This window comes from Lynx canadensis, chromosome C2 (genome assembly GCF_007474595.2).
Source record: "Lynx canadensis isolate LIC74 chromosome C2, mLynCan4.pri.v2, whole genome shotgun sequence".
NCBI lineage: Eukaryota > Metazoa > Chordata > Mammalia > Carnivora > Felidae > Lynx > Lynx canadensis.
Window position 1 is genome coordinate 45493737 of NC_044311.2, and position 15912 is coordinate 45509648.

Below are 15912 nucleotides of genomic sequence, written 5' to 3' on the forward strand. Positions count from 1 at the left end.
TGAGATCATGACCTGAGTCAAAATCAAGTCAGATGCCTAACCAACTGAGCCACCCAGGGACCCCTCTAACAGGGATTTTCAATCCACTGTTGGCTGGTGTGAGTTGTAACCTCGCATCTCTACACGGAATCATTAACAGAACTATGGATGCTTCCTGGGACTATGACAAAGTACTACGTCTTTTTGCAAGTCTGAAATGTGGTGAAATGAGAGGCCTTCCATAGAAACGCTACATACGAGTTATGTATACATTTTTTTATTTTCTCATCTTTCTCTTCTCCTTGTAACTATATCCTAAGCACCCTGAGGCACTACCTTGAGTTTGTATTCTTTTCCATCTGCCTTGGTTATTGAGTAGGACATGTTTATTGATGAACTGATTGCTGAGTTTAGAGTTTATTTTTTTCCCAGATACATACATCGTTAGGCTACACAAAGTACCTAAAGGCTTGAATATTACAACTCATGTGGGCAGAACACTGGCCCTTCACTTCTTTTGCATGATTTGTATTTATTTTTCTGATTATGACCTGAGATCAAGACCTGAGCTGAGATCAAGAGTCAGACACTCAACCAACTGAGCCACCCAGGTGCTCCTGTTTTTCTGATTGTGAATAAATAAATGCACATTATTGAACATTTGGAAACATTAAAAGGCATGAGAGAAAGTGAAAATCACACATAATTTCCCTGCTCAGAGGTAACTACCGCAAATATAATGGTCTCTCTCTCTCTCTTTCTGTGTATCTGTATGGAGGCTAGAGAGAGTATATGTACAATATACATATACTCCTATATATTGTCCATATTTATATATAGTTATAAAATCTTATACACTGTTTTATTCACTTTTGATACAAGCATGCATCCTTTTGATTACATCTTCAAAATGTGATTTAATGTCACCATCATTTATTCATACAGAGTATCATAATGTGTATCTCAAATTTCCCATTGTTGGATAATTATATTTTTCTCTACTTTCATAATCATACATAACACTACAGTGGGCATCCATCTATATGTACTATAACTACATTTAGGTAGACCTGTCTTTTGACACACTGGAAGGCACATTTGTCTTCAGAAGGAGAATTTTGTACCCACCTGACATGAAGCTCAAAAGATACAACCCTAGTGGGCCATGAAGGGTTTCAAAGGGCTTGCCAAAAGCATTATACATGAAGAAGGCCGTTCCCACCATGGTTAAAACAACCAGGATCGTGGAGAAGAGAATGATGTTGACGTGGATGCTCAAGGGGATCACTTTGAGCAAATCTGGGAAAACTAAAGATAAAACAAAGATTAGAAGAACTTTCATTAGTGATAGTCTGCAAATGTAATTTCAAAAATTAAATCCTTCTTCTTTTTAACCTCAAAAATCACTAAAATCCTTCCGATGAATACATTCTCACTTACTAATTTACAAGGGATTTAGAAAAAGGTTTAAACACAGGATTATTTTCTAGAACTCACCAGTAGAGACCAACAAAGAGGAGAGTTGAAGGAATTTTTTCTGCCCTTGGTCATATGTAATTATTTGAATAAACAAGTGCTGGCTTTACAACCAAAAACTGTGCATGTTGATGACCAAACTTTTAATGACATTTCTCAGTAGACATTTTTTTTTTTTAATCTATCTTGAAATGAGACTTTTGGTTTGGGAATATCTGGGGGAGTTCAAACATCAGGAAGTATTTCTATTTCTTTTACTACCAAAAAAGAAAAAATTGTTTCTAGTCCACACCAAGATTAAAAAATGGGGTATTTTCAGTCAACTTCAATATTTTCATGTAGTACAAGCTGTGGGAAAATAATTTCTGGTGATATGAGAAATATTTTCCATTTAGAAAACATGCCAAATCTATTTCTAGATTTTGTGTTCAGGGCAAGTTTTTCTTGTTTGCAGAGGAAATGAAATACTTTATAAATGTAGGGTTTCTCTTATCTGATGTGGCATCAGTATGCTCAGCATCAGCAAACCTGGCGAGACCAATCTGGGGAAGTTTAGTGCAGCCCATTTAAGTTTCCCCAACATTTATCAAGTGCTTTCTTAATTTATTTACTGGGCACCTAGTATGTGCCAGGCATTGTTCTGGCTGCTGGAAAGAGAGCCATAAAATAAGATAGGCAGGGTCCCCATTGTCTTATGGAGATTATAACCTAATGGGAGTAAACAGATAATTGACAAGTGAACAAACAAATGTGATAGCTTATCTCTAAAGATGGCCGCCATCAATTCCTTCTCTCCTTCTACACACATGTCACTTCTCCTTTAAAAGGTAGAATTCATTCCTCAATTCCCTTGAACCTGGGCTGGCCTATGACTGCTTTGACCACCTGAATATGGCAGAACTACAGCGTGCCAATTCCAGGCCTAGCCTATATAAGAAGACCAGCCGTTCCTTTTTTTTTTTTTTTTTTCTCTTGGAGGCTTGAGCTGTTATGCAGGAAGTCCAAGTTACTCTGCTAGAGAAAAAGGCGACCCAGAGGAGCACCAGACATGGGAGTGAAGAGTCTTGGACGTCCAACCCAGAAAAACCTCTAGATGACTCCAGCCCCAGGTGCTATTTAATTGCAACCCAATCAAGCACTGCCAAACTGAACTAATAAATTTTTGTTTTAAGCCCCTGAGCTTTGGGAGGCTATTATGCAATGGTAACAATAAGACACTTTCAGATAGTAGTGCTAATGCTATAAAGAAATGAAACAAGGTAATGGAATTTTGAGTGGTTGAGTGAAAGGGTGTGGGTGGTCAGCAGAGGTATACCTGAGCTGGCATCTGAATGCTGAAAAGGAAGTGGCTATAATAAGATCTGGGGAAGAACATTCCAGGGAGAAGGAACACCACTGGGGCAGCAATGAACCTGGCAAGCAAAAAGGGGCAGAAGTGAGATTGCTAGGCTGGGATCAGATTGTTGCACCTTCTGGGTCTTGGTCTCCTGACCATGTGACCATGGTAAGGCGTGGGCTTTTAATTCTAAATTCATTAGGAAGCCACTGGGAGGGGAGAGGGGTTAAATGGGAGAGTGGCACAATCTCCTTCACGTCACTCTGGCTGCTGATTAGTGTGTATAAGGGGGTAGGGGGAGGAAAGAAGGCAAATGTGGAGGCAGGGAGACTCCAGGGCAGGGAGTGTTCACAGCAGCAAGAGGCAGGAGGCTAGCAGCTGGGGGTGGTGACAGGTTATCAGATTTGGAGTATATCTTGGAGATAGAAGATAGGACTTGTCGAAAGAAAGGACTCAAGGATAAGCAGCGGAATAAATGGTGATGCTATTAACTGACATAGACAAGGAGAAGGTGTGGGTTTGGGCATGGGAGTGGGAAATAAGGCAGAAGTCCTGTTTAAAATATGCAATTAGAGGTGCCAAATAGGATTCATGTGTCTGGAGTTCTGGGGAGAAGGTGGAGGTATCTAGGGAGGTGGAACCAAGGGGGAGGAAGCAAAGTGCTTAGGGCATGCAATTTAAGGGGGTAATCACTCTCCGGGGCTAACCCTGCACTTTCATGAGCCTGAGAGTGAATGTCTCCTTAAATTTTATGACTAGGGGCCTCCACGGCCTCCCCCTGGTATTTAAAACCAGAGGAATGGCTATCACCTGCAGAGAGACTGTAGTTAGAGAAGGGGAGGGCCCTGGGACTCCCCTACATTTCCCTGCACAGGAGAGAGGAGAAACCAGCCAAGGAGACTGAGAAAGAGAGCTTGTGACTTAGGAACAAATCCATGGATGGGATGGCAGAGAAGCCAAGGGAAGAAAATGGTCCAAACAATGATGTGAATCTATAAGGACAGGTATGAGGGTGCCTGGGTGGCTCAGCTGGTTGAGGGTCCGACTCTTGATTTTGGCTCAGGGCATGATACCAGGGTCGTGGGATCAAGCCCTGCATTGGGCTCTGTGCTGAATGTGGAACCTGCTTGAGATTCTCTACCTCTTCCCCTGCCCTGCTTGCACATGCTCTCTCTCTCTCTCTCAATTTAAAAAAGAACAGATATGGAGTTATTATCAAAGTATGTTAGATGGCAAAAACAAATAGAAGTATGCACCATTCTATCATTTGGGAAAAAGCCAAAGGGGACTGTATATAATAACAAATAATTTAAGTGCTTATCTGATTTAATTCTTTCAACATCCCACCTGCCACAGGAGAAAACTAGAGCTCAGGGGTGTGGTAACATACCCAAGATTTATACGTAGTAAGTGGTGGAGATTCAAACTCTTGTCCTCACTGTAAGTCACCACGCTACAGTAGCTTCAGGGCCAGGCATGCTTATCCACACTATTTCTAGAAGGCTACACATGAAACTGGTAACATTGCTTCTGGAGAAAGAGACTGAGGGATATTTCATTATGAAACTCTTGGATTTGTTGCTTTTTTACTTCTTGGGAAGCCTTTTCTATTCAGTGAAAACCTAAATAGTAGATAGATAAAGACAGAAAACTCCTGGGACTGTTCTAGATTAAGGGAGACTTCAGAGACTTGTTGCTAAATACAATGTATGGATATTGTTTGTGATTTGAACAAACACTTTATAAAAGTCACTTTTGAGGTAACCGGAGAAAATTGAACACGGACTGGGTATTAGGTAATATTATGTAACTATCATTGATTTTGTTGTTTGTGTTAATGGTGTTGCGGTTGTACCTTTGAAAGTCATCATCATTTTGGGGCGCCTGGGTGGCGCAGTCGGTTAAGCGTCCGACTTCAGCCAGGTCACGATCTCGCGGTCCGTGAGTTCGAGCCCCGCGTCAGGCTCCGGGCTGATGGCTCAGAGCCTGGAGCCTGTTTCCGATTCTGTGTCTCCCTCTCTCTCTGCCCCTCCCCCGTTCATGCTCTGTCTCTCTCTGTCCCAAAAATAAATAAACGTTGAAAAAAAAAATTAAAAAAAAAAAAAAAGAAAGTCATCATCATTTAGAAACGATATCGGTGAGTAGGTTGATAGAGTACAACAATTCCTCATGTGCGTGGCGTAGCGGCAATATGGATGTTAAAGTTCACGGGTGTTCTGCTGGTCCACCCTGCCCTGTGTTCTAGGGGCACACAGTGAACCAGCTAGCCTTATGCTGCGGATGCCCTGCCCTCCTGAGCCTCCAACTGCTGAGACCGCACAATCGATCCAACCTGCTGTGCTTAGCTCGATCAGCTGTTGATTTGGTTTTTACTAGCAGTTATCAAAAAATCTGCCTCCATCTACCCACCCTTTCAACGAGGTGGCAACCTCCTTGTCTCAGGGTAGCTAGGTGAAGCCTGTCTGAAAATTGCGGCTTGTGACCCAAATGAAACAAAGACTGTAAGAAGTTGCGTTGATTTGCCCCCTGGAAAGAAAAGCTAGGAGCTAAAATAAATTGTCACATGGAGCATTCTAATTCTTATGAAGTCTCTTACAATTTCCACCCTTGTGAGAAAAGTCACCCAGCAGGGCACTAATCCCTGCAAGTTACACAATTATTTACATTTTCTCAGGTTTCTGTTTTTGATGAAAATTCCCTGAGTCTGTAACAATCGGCCAGGACTCTGGTAACATCGTTCCATTTCACACTAACGTTCACAGGACTTGTGGCTGAAGCTGAGAGCAGACCGTTCAAATAAATACCGGGAGGTGTCACTTCAGCGAGATTGGATACTGTGTATCTAGGAGGTAGGAGTGTTTGGTCTTTTCTTCCTTTTAGGTTTGGGATTGTTAACACAGACAAAGGATTGGAACGTTTTGATCTGTGGAGGGGCTGTCATTAAATCCAGCCCAAGTCACTTCTGGCCTCCAGAAATTACTTAATTAGCTTTTGCAAGTGAAAGGGAGTTACTTATTAAAGCCCGCAGCTGATGCCACATTAGTACTGCAGGCTTGTACTCAGAATCACTCTCCTTGTCCTTCGTTCTCTTCTCACGGACTTCCTCCACTCTGTGCGCGAGTCCATGTGCCTGCCTCTCCCCATCTTCAGACCACCCCAGCCCCCAAGTGCCCTTCTTCTCTGTTATTTCATCACCGAACTTCCTCAAAGAGCAATACATGAGTAGTACCAACAGGACTAAAATCAACAACCAAAAGTTACATAGCGTTTGCTATGTTCCAGGTACTTTACCTATATTGGATAAATTAGAAACTTAAGTGTTTTAATTCTTACAACATAAATTGAAGCATAACTCAGGCAACAGATGTTGCCAACAGACGTTGGCGAGAATGCGGAGAAAGAGGATCTCTTTTGCCCTGCTGGTGGGCATGCAAACTGGGGCAGCCACTCTGGAAAACAGTATGGGTGCCTCAAAAAACTAAAAATAGAACTACCCTATGACCCAGCAATTGCACTACTAGGCGTTTATCCAAGGGATACAGGTGTGCTGTTTCAAAGGGACACGCATACCCCAGTGTTTATAGCAGCACTATCGACAATAGCCGAAGTAAGGAAAGAGCCCAAATGTCCACAGATGGATGAATGGATAAAGAAGATGTGGTATATATATATATATATATATGCATGTATATATTATATTTATACTATATATATAATATATATATATGTGTGTATGTATAATGGAGTATTACTCAGCTGTCAAAAAGAATGAAATCTTGCCATTTGCAACTATGTGGATGGAACTAGAGGGCATTATGCTAAGCGAAATTAGTCAGAGAAAGACAAATATCATATGACTTCACTCATATGAGGACTTTAAGACACAGAACAGATGAACACAAGGGAAGGGAAGCAAAAATAATATAAAAACAGGGAGGGGGACAAAACAGAAGAGACTCATAAATATGGAGAACAAACTGAGGGTCACTGGAGGGGTTGTGGGAGGAGGGATGGGCTAAATGGGTAAGGGGCATTAAGGAATCTACTCCCGAAATCATTGTTGCACTATATGCTAACTTGGATATAAATTAAAAATAATAATAAATAAATAATGAGCTAATGGGGAAAAAAAGCAAAACCACTAATTTGAAAAGAAAAAAAATTAATAAATTGGAGAATAGATGAGAGATCTAAATATTTTAATCGTCACAACATAAAACATAAATGAGGGAGATTTAAGTCTTACAACAGCATAAGGAAGGTGCCATTTTATTCTCAATGTATAGACTTAAAAAACAAAAAACCCTGAGGCACAAAGAAGTAAACTAGCCCAGTCACACAGGGGCATCTGTGCCTTTGCTTTTAACCCTCCCCTGCTATTTTTTAGATTAAAGTAAAATTAACACAGTAAAGAATTCTCCCCTTTCACTCTATACTTCTGTGAATTTTGATAAACTCATTCTGTCATGTAACCACCACCACCATCAATATATAGAACAATTTCACCATTCCAAGAACTTCCCCATTTCTCCTTTATAGTCCACCTGCCCCCACCCCCCACCCCCTCGTGCTGTATGTGTAACTTTGTAAAAGCTGCCAATTGTTGTCCAGAGTGGCTGTGTCATTTCACAACCTTCCCACCAGCAAAGTATGAGTCCCAGCCTTCTGCATTCTTGCTGGCACTTGGCAGCTTTTTAAAACTGTAGCCATTAAATAGGCGTGTCGTTTACCTCATTGTAGTTTTACTTAGCATTTTCCAAATGACTAATGATATTGAGCATTATTCTGTGAGTTTATTTGCCTTCTGTATATCTCTTTTTGGTGAAGTGTCTCTTTATATCTTTTGTGCATTTTTTATTGGATTGTTTCTTATTACTGAGTTCTGAGAATTCTTTATGCATGCTGGATACGAGCCCTTTATCAGATAAGTAATTCACAAATATTTTCTCTAAGTACGTGGCTTGTCTGTTCATTCTCTTATCAGTGCCTTTTGAAAAGCAGTTCTGATTTTTATGAGTTCTAGTTTATCAATTGTTTTTCTTTTATGTATCATGTTTTGGATGTCAAATCTAAGAAGTCTTTGCCTCATGCAAGGTCACAAGTATTTTCTCCTATGTTTTTCTTCTAGACATTTTTTAGTTTTAGGTTCACATTTAAGTCTGTTATCCATTTTGAGTTATTTTTTGTATATGGTCATGGTTAAATTTGTTTGTTTGTTTTGGCATATGGATATTCAATAGTTTCAGTCCTTAAAAGGCTGAACATAGACTTAACATATGACCCAGCAATCCTATTTCTGGATATTTGTCTAAGAGAATTAAAAGCATATGTCTACACAAAAATCTGTATGGAGATGTTTATAGTGGCGTCATTCATATTTGCCAAAAATTGGGAACATCTTAAATATCGATCAACTGGTGAATGGATAAACAAGCTTTGGCCTGTCCACAGAATGGCATACTTCTTAGTAATACAAAGGAATGGACTATTGCTACATACAATAACACGGATGGATCTGAAATGCATTATGCTAACTGAAATTAACTACACTCAAAAGGCTGCATGTTGTATGATTCCATACACGTGACATTCTGGAAACAGCAAGATGATGAGGACAGCACACAGATCAGGTTTTGCCCAAGGTTGGCAGTGAGAGAGGAGATTGACCACAAAGGGGGGCACAAGGGTAATTTGGAGGGTAATGGAAGGCTGTATATCCTGAATGTGGTGGTATTTACGCGCCTTTATGTATTAGTCAAAATTCATAGGCCGGTACTCCTAAAAAGCATGAATTTTACTGTACGTAATTATACCTCAATAAACCTGCCTAGGGGCGCCTGGGTGGCGCAGTCGGTTAAGCGTCCGACTTCAGCCAGGTCACGATCTCGCGGTCCGGGAGTTCGAGCCCCGCGTCAGGCTCTGGGCTGATGGCTCAGAGCCTGGAGCCTGTTTCTGATTCTGTATCTCCCTCTCTCTCTGCCCCTCCCCCGTTCATGCTCTGTCTCTCTCTGTCCCAAAAATAAATAAACGTTGAAAAAAAAAATTTTTAAAAAATAAAAAATAAAAAAATAAACCTGCCTAGAACTACAAAAGAGCATGAGGGCAAGGTCTGGAATGTGTAGGCTCTTCCAGACGTGAGCAAGGGCCTCAGCAAAGGTGACAGCTTGGCACGGAGGAGGACGAGCTCAGTAGAAGGGAAGAAAAGGAGCACAGGCCAAGAGCCAAGCGCCAGGTTCTAGACCACCATGTGACCTTGAGCAGGTCAAAGAGTCCCTGTTTCTCTCTGCAAAATGAAGGTGTTCCGTGGGGCAGCCTGGGAAGGGACCAGGCATTTGAAATTAGAGGAGGTTCACATGTCAGCTTCTTTTCTAAGTCTGTGAGTCTCTAAATCTTGATTTCCTTATCTGAAAAATAAGGCTAATTTTGCCTTTCTCTCAAAACTGTGAGGACTCCATGACCTCAGGGTATGGAGTAGCTAGCACGAGGTAGGTGGTCAGGAGAAGCTCTCCGTGCTGTGCCCCTAGGCCAGCTCGACCACTGTTCATAGCCATCCCTTCTCACCTCCTCAAGAACACTGCTGAGGATTTCTCTTCTCTCTCTGCCACGCAATTTCCTCCTCTCTTTGGATCAGCCCCTTGGGCACACAAAAAACATGCTGTCATTTTCTCATCGTAAAAAACTCTCACGTGGGGGGCCGGGGTGGCTCAGTCGGTTGAGTGTCCGACTTCAGCTCAGATCTTGATATCCCGGTTTGTGAGTTTGAGCCTCTCATCGGGCTGGCTGCGGTCAGTGTGGAGCTGCTTTGGATCCTCTGTCCCCCTCTCTCTCTGCCCCTCCCACGCTCATGCTCCCTTTCTCAAAAAAAAAAAAAAAAATCACTTAAGCCCTCCAGCTATTACTCCCCCCCTTTTTTTTTTCAATTTCCCTTAAGCAAAACCTCTCCAGGAGTTGGCTATATTCTCAGCAGCAACTCCCTCTCTCCACTTTTTCTCTTGAACCCACTGCATTGATACAGCATTTCCCAAGAGAGCTTCGAGCTGCCAAACCCAATAGTCAATCTTTGTCCCCATCTTCCTTGGTCTACATTTGGCACAGTGGCTCCCTCCCTCCTTCTGGAAGTGCTATCTTCCCCTGGCTCCCAGACACTACACTCTCCTGGTTTTGCCACCTCACAGGCTGCTATCTGGATCTGCGATGTTGGTTCATCCTTATCCCTGGGGTCATCCAGGGGATGACTCCATTCTTGTACCTCTTCTCTTCTCCCTCTTCCCTCACTTCCTTGGTGCTCCATCCGGTGGCGTGGCTTTTACTAGAAACACTCTCAAACAGATATTTCCAGCCCAGACTTTCCCCCTGAATCCCACACTTGGAAGTTTCCAGCCAACTTCCTATTGACTATCTTGACTGGGATCTTAAATAGGAGTCTCATTGTGTCCCAAACCGCACCCGTGCTTTTCCTGTCCTCACACTTGCTTCCTTCAGCCTTCTTCATCTCAGTGGCTGGAAGCTCCACTCTTCCTTGGCATCATCCTTGATTCTTCTCTGACTCTCATATTTCATCCACCAGGAAAACCTGTGGGCACTACCTTTAGAATCTGACCACTTCTCTCTATTCCCACTGCCCCACCGGGTCTAAGCCAGCGTCATCTCTCACTTGGATGGCTGCAAGGGCTTCCTACCCGGTCTCTCTGGTTCCATCCCTCCTTCTTACAATCCACTCTGAACCCAGGAGCCAGAGGGATCTTTAAAAAAATGAATTGGTTCAGGAGTACCTGGGCGGCTCAGTAGGTTAAGTGTCTGACTCTTGATCTCAGCTCACATCTTGATCTCAGGGCCGTGAGTTCAAGCCCTGCGTTGAACTCCAATGCTGGGCGTGGAACCTACTTTAAAAATTGGTTCTGGGACACCTGGTGGCTCAGTCAGTTAAGCACCTGACTTCCACTCAGGTTATGATCTTGTGGTCTGAGGGTTTGAGCTGTGCTGACAGCTCAGAGCCTGGAGCCTGTTTCAGATTCTGTGTCTCCCTCTCTCTCTGCCCCTCCCCTGCTCATGCTGTCTCTCTCTCTCTCAAAAATAGACATTAGAAAAGAAAATTTTTTTTAATGAATTGGTTCATATCAATCCCCTGCTTAAACACTTCCAGTGGATTCTGCTCTCAGAGGATAAGCCAAGTCATTATAATAGCCTACTAGAACCTATGTGGCTGGACTCATTGCCAGACCTCTGACTTCATCTGCTACCCATTCCCTTGAGGAGTGTGCCCTAGCCACTGGACTCATTACTGTACTTCAAACATGCCAAGAGCACTTCTACCGCAGGGCCTTTGCACATACTGCTCCCGCTGCCTGGACAGTCCCCTAGATATTCCCTAGATATTCCCATGGCTTGCTCCCTCACCTCCATGTCTTTACTTAGATGCTCTGTCAGAGGGCCTTCTTTGACCACCATATTTAAAGTTGTCATCTCCTGCCCAGTCACCTCCCCTTCCAACTCTCCTCCTTTCCTTACTTTTACTTTTCTCCTTAGCAATTATCACCACCTGACCAAGTCTATACTTTTACTTGTTTGTTTCTCTCCTGACACAAGGGCAGGTGCATTGGTCTATTTTATTCACTGCTATATCCCTAGCACCTAAGAATGCTGGGCACAGTGTAGATTAGTATTTCTCAACTTTTTTTTTTTTTCATTACTGCTCCTCACCCCAGGAGTCTTTTCAGACATTTCTCCTAATCACCCTTTCCCAATGACATCTTAATACCACAGATATATTGTGTATTGATTTCAGTATTATATTTATATATTTGCTTTATACACATACACACTTTTTATTTATATTTATTATTTTCATAGACACTTCTTAAAGAGTAAGAGTTTTTTTCCTGCTCCCAAGAACCAATTTTCATCCCCTTACAGGGAATATAGCAGCCATTAAGAATGCATGATGTAGCTGTTAGACATGTTTATGTTGGATGGATACCTTTTGCTTGGAGTAGGATGCAGGGATTGAGTCTGATGTGGTTAGCGGGTCTGGGGTTTCTTGGCAGAAGTCAGTGGTTTATACTGAAGGGAGTTACTTCCACAAAGGCAAAAAAAGGGAAGGAAAAAAGAGGAATAGACAGTCCATTTGGTGACCCCAGGGCTAGAGGAGAAGAAGAGGGGGGGTTAGCAGCTTCTAGTGTGATGGGAGTTTCTGGTTAAGAACTTGAATTTGTCGGGGCGCCTGGATGGTTCAGTTGGTAAAGCTTTGGCTCGGGTCATGATCTTGTGGTTTGTGAGTTCGAGCCCTGCGTCAGGCTCTGTGCTGACAGCTCAAAGCCTGGAGCCTGCTTCGGATCTTGTGTCTCCCTCTCTCTCTGCCCCTCCCCTACTCATGCTCTGTCTCTCAATAATAAAAGTTAAAAAAAAATTTTTAAAAAGAAGAACTTGAATTTGTCTGTGGAGTTTAGCAGTCGCTGTTGACCTTGATGTAACCTACTGGTGGTAATAGAAGCTGGATTGAGAGGGTTTTGGGAGAGAATCTGGGGCAATGGAGATAAAATAGAATAATCACCAGAGGGATGATAGGAACTTTTTTTTTTTTTAAAGAAGTTGAAAGACCTGGTTGGTAACTGAAATGGAATCTCAAATCTCTTTATTAAAAGAAAAATTTTAATCCAACATATTTGGGGGTTGTTGACCTGTTACATGGAAACTGATGGCTGCTTAATAGCAAGGTTTAAGGTCTGAGATTTGTAAAAGAATTCATCTCAATCCAAGGGGCTCCTGGGTGGTTCACTTGGCTGGGCGTCTGACTTCGGCTCAGGTCATGATCTCACATTCTGTGAGTTCAAGCCCCGCATCGGGCTCTGTGCTGATAGCTCGGAAGCTGGAGCCTGCCTCAGGTTCTGTGTCTCCCTCTCTGCCCCTCCCCCACTCACGCTCTGTCTCTCTCTGTTTCAAAAATAAATAGATGTTAAAAAAAAAAAAAAAAAGAATTCATCTCAATCCTAAACATGACAAAGCTCTTTTTCATTAGCAGGGCGGGGAGATTAGGAAAAGATGGACTTGCTCCTCACTGTGTTTCTATTCAAATGCCCAACTGTTTATAGAGGAATTTTTGAAAATAAATGAACAACATTATAACAATGAAATGGAGATTAAGATAAAAATCTCACCCACAGTCCTACCAATACAAAAGCAAGGTTTTCCCTTTTATTTTAGTCGTTTCAAATCTTTGTCCATCTTAATACTTATTTCCTATGTTGTTATACTCGTAATGGAGTTTTGAGGTTCTATTCTGTACGTCTTATTCAGAATAGAAGCGTTTTCCGTGTCATACGTGTTGTCTTCACAACTATCATACAGATAACAACTTGGATTTTCCATCAAGCTGATGCACTGCCGTCTGTTAGGTTATCGTCCATGGTTTCGGCATTCCAGCTGAGGCTGTAATGGCCACCTTCAAGCACATTCCTTCTTCTTTCTTTTATGGGCGTGGAAGATGAGCAACACTAACTTTTTTGGATGAACTTCCAGGAAAGGAGTGACTTGGATCAGAGTGCTTTCTAAAAGAATGCTGTATCCCAAACTTCACAGAAGACCATGGGGGAGGGGAAGGGGGAAGAAAAGTTACAGAGAGGGAAGGAGGCAAACCATGAGAGACTCTTAAAAACTGAGAACAAACTGAGGGTTGATGGGGGGTGGGAGGGAGGGGAAGGTGAGTGATGGGCATTGAGGAGGGCACCCGTTGGGATGAGCACCGGGTGTTGTGTGGAAACCAATTTGACAATAAATTTCATATTAAAAAAATAATAAAAAAAATAAAAGAATGCTGTATATGTATAGATCCAAGGTAACCTAAGGAAGGTGAGTTATGTTTTGTAACATACATGTCAAACTACTGGTTCAGAGCTCAGTTTCTCTTCCCTGCAGTCTGTAAGCAGAGATTTCTGACAAGATTATCTAGTCAGAAACTGAGAGCTAGAAGATACTAGTCATTGAGGCCACTGTCCTAATAGCAGAATAGAAAGCACCTGTCATGGGGTGGGGGGACGGCAAGGAAATCCGCACTGCATAACTAGCTCAGCGAACAGAGAAAGGCTGTCATACCCTCATTAGTGCAGTCTGCTATCACAAAACGGAGCTGAGCTAGTCCTAAGCAGAGGATCTGCAGTGAAAATACAGTCATAGGGGAGCTTTCTGTGGGGAATTGTCCCTCCCTCAATGATTTGGTGGGGGGGGGGGGGGAGGGTCTATTCTTTGAGCCATGTCCCTTGACTCTGTACCCCCATTGCAACTTGGGCTTCTGATCTGTGGGCTCCCCCCCTCCCCCGGGCATCCTGCAGAGTCTTTTCCAGTCTTTTTCCCTTCTGGCCCTTGTCAGATATTCCATCCCTTCCCCCACTCTTAAGCACCTATCACCCCCACCCCCTGCCTCCATTTCTGTCAGCTTGTGTGCCTGGCTTACAGAAGGCTTGAAAACATCCAGTGAATTGAACTCTTCCATTCCAAAGAGAAAACGGGCTATCAGGGCAATTCTCTCACCTGTCAGTTCCCCACTGCCATGTTTTCTTTGGTTTGGGCCCAACCTTCTCTCCATTCTGAGTGACATTTTCTTCCTCTTGTCCCAAGGCCTGGACTTCTCCCTGTGCTGTCAGACTCATCCTTTTCTACCTCACAGGGTCCTTTCTCAATCCATTACCTACCTCTCCCGTCTGTCTTCAGCACTTTCTTCAAGCCTCTCCCATTGTGAACATACTCGTGGACTCACCCATACACGCTTGTGCACACACAGGCATGCACGCAGGTATGCCTGCAGCCCTTCTCTGAGTCCTTGCCTCCCATTCCCTCCTCAGCTCTTACAAGGACCTCTCTTCCCCACCACTCTATCAGGAATGCTTTAGAAAGGTCTCCCATGACCTTGTGGTGTTAAAATTCAAAGGACTGAGGCACGCGGGTGGCTAAGTTTCCAACTTTGGCTCAGGTCATGACTCATGGTTCATGAGTTCCAGCCTTTCATTGGGCTCCGTGCTGTCAGCATGGAGCCCGCTTCAGATCTCCCGTCCCCCTCTCTCTCTGCCCCTCCCCCGCTCATTCTCTCTGAAAGAGAAAGAAAGAAAGCAAGAAAGAAAGAAAGGAAAGAAAGAAAAAGATTAAATTTCAAAGGACTGTTTTAATTGCCTCTCGTTTGGCACCTGTGTGGTGTTTGGGACTGTTAACCATTACTTCCTTTTGAAAGTTTCCCCTCTCTCGGTTTCCCCTCTGCTCATTTCCTTTCCAGTTCACTGCCCCTCCTCCTCAGCCTGCCTTGCCAATCCCTCCTCTCTACCCATAAGTATTGGTATTTTCTAAAACCCACTCTTATTCACCTTCTCATTTGATTCCCCTCCCTGGAAATCTTTCCTTCCATTGTAGATCCCACTGCCACCTCTAATCTGCTGATTCCTTCTTCTCTACCCCTACTCCAGACCTGCTCCCATGACCTCCACATCTGTGCAACTGATGGACATCACTTGTTGCTGGCCTATAAGTGAACCTCATTAAACATGACCAAAAATAGTGTCCTATTCCCTCCAAACCTTCTCCTCTGTGTTTCTTTTCTCAGTGACTTGCTACAGCTCTCTGTCCTGCAGAAGTCTGGGGTTCGTTTCATGTCGCTAAGGTCTGTTGATTTTTGCTTCGGATTATTTTGGAAATATTTCCCCTCGCTTGCAGCCCTCTGATAATGCTTTGGTTTGGGCCACCAAATATTGGATGAAGGAGCCTGTGGACTGGCCTCTTCACCTCTCTTTTGGTTTTTTTTCCAGTCCATCTTCTACCTTGTCACATACCTGCTTAACACCGTTAAGTGGCTTCCCACTGCCTTCGAGATCAAATGAACTGCGTTGGTACAGCAAAGTCTTCCATATTCTGGTCACTGCCTTCCTCTCCAGCCTTATCCTCCTTCTCCTTTCTCTCCCGTCCTTTGTACTCTGATCACAGTAGGCTCTTCATACCTTGGCTCGTGCTATTCCTTTGCTCAGAATGGCTTCCTCCATGCCATTTAGTGAAATCTAACTCTAACTCTTAAGAACTTTCTTCCAGTTTCCTTGTGCCTTGCCCTGACAAAGAATAATTCTACTTCTTGGGGCTGTGTGAATAAA

General features: G+C 43.2%; 1 protein-coding gene across 2 annotated transcripts in view; it reads right to left on the bottom strand.

The window, feature by feature from the left end:
• The window catches only part of CLRN1 (clarin 1), a 39221-nt gene that overhangs the window by 11677 nt on the left and 11632 nt on the right, over window positions 1-15912 (bottom strand). The window contains exons 2-3 of one of the 2 annotated variants that reach the window (XM_030330644.1): window positions 1108-1287; window positions 126-141 (exon numbers count right to left, since the gene is read on the bottom strand). In XM_030330644.1, the coding sequence (XP_030186504.1) occupies window positions 126-141; window positions 1108-1287 (196 nt within the window). The remainder of the gene's footprint in view (window positions 1-125; window positions 142-1107; window positions 1288-15912) is intronic. The other variant, XM_030330643.1, reaches the window with a different exon arrangement.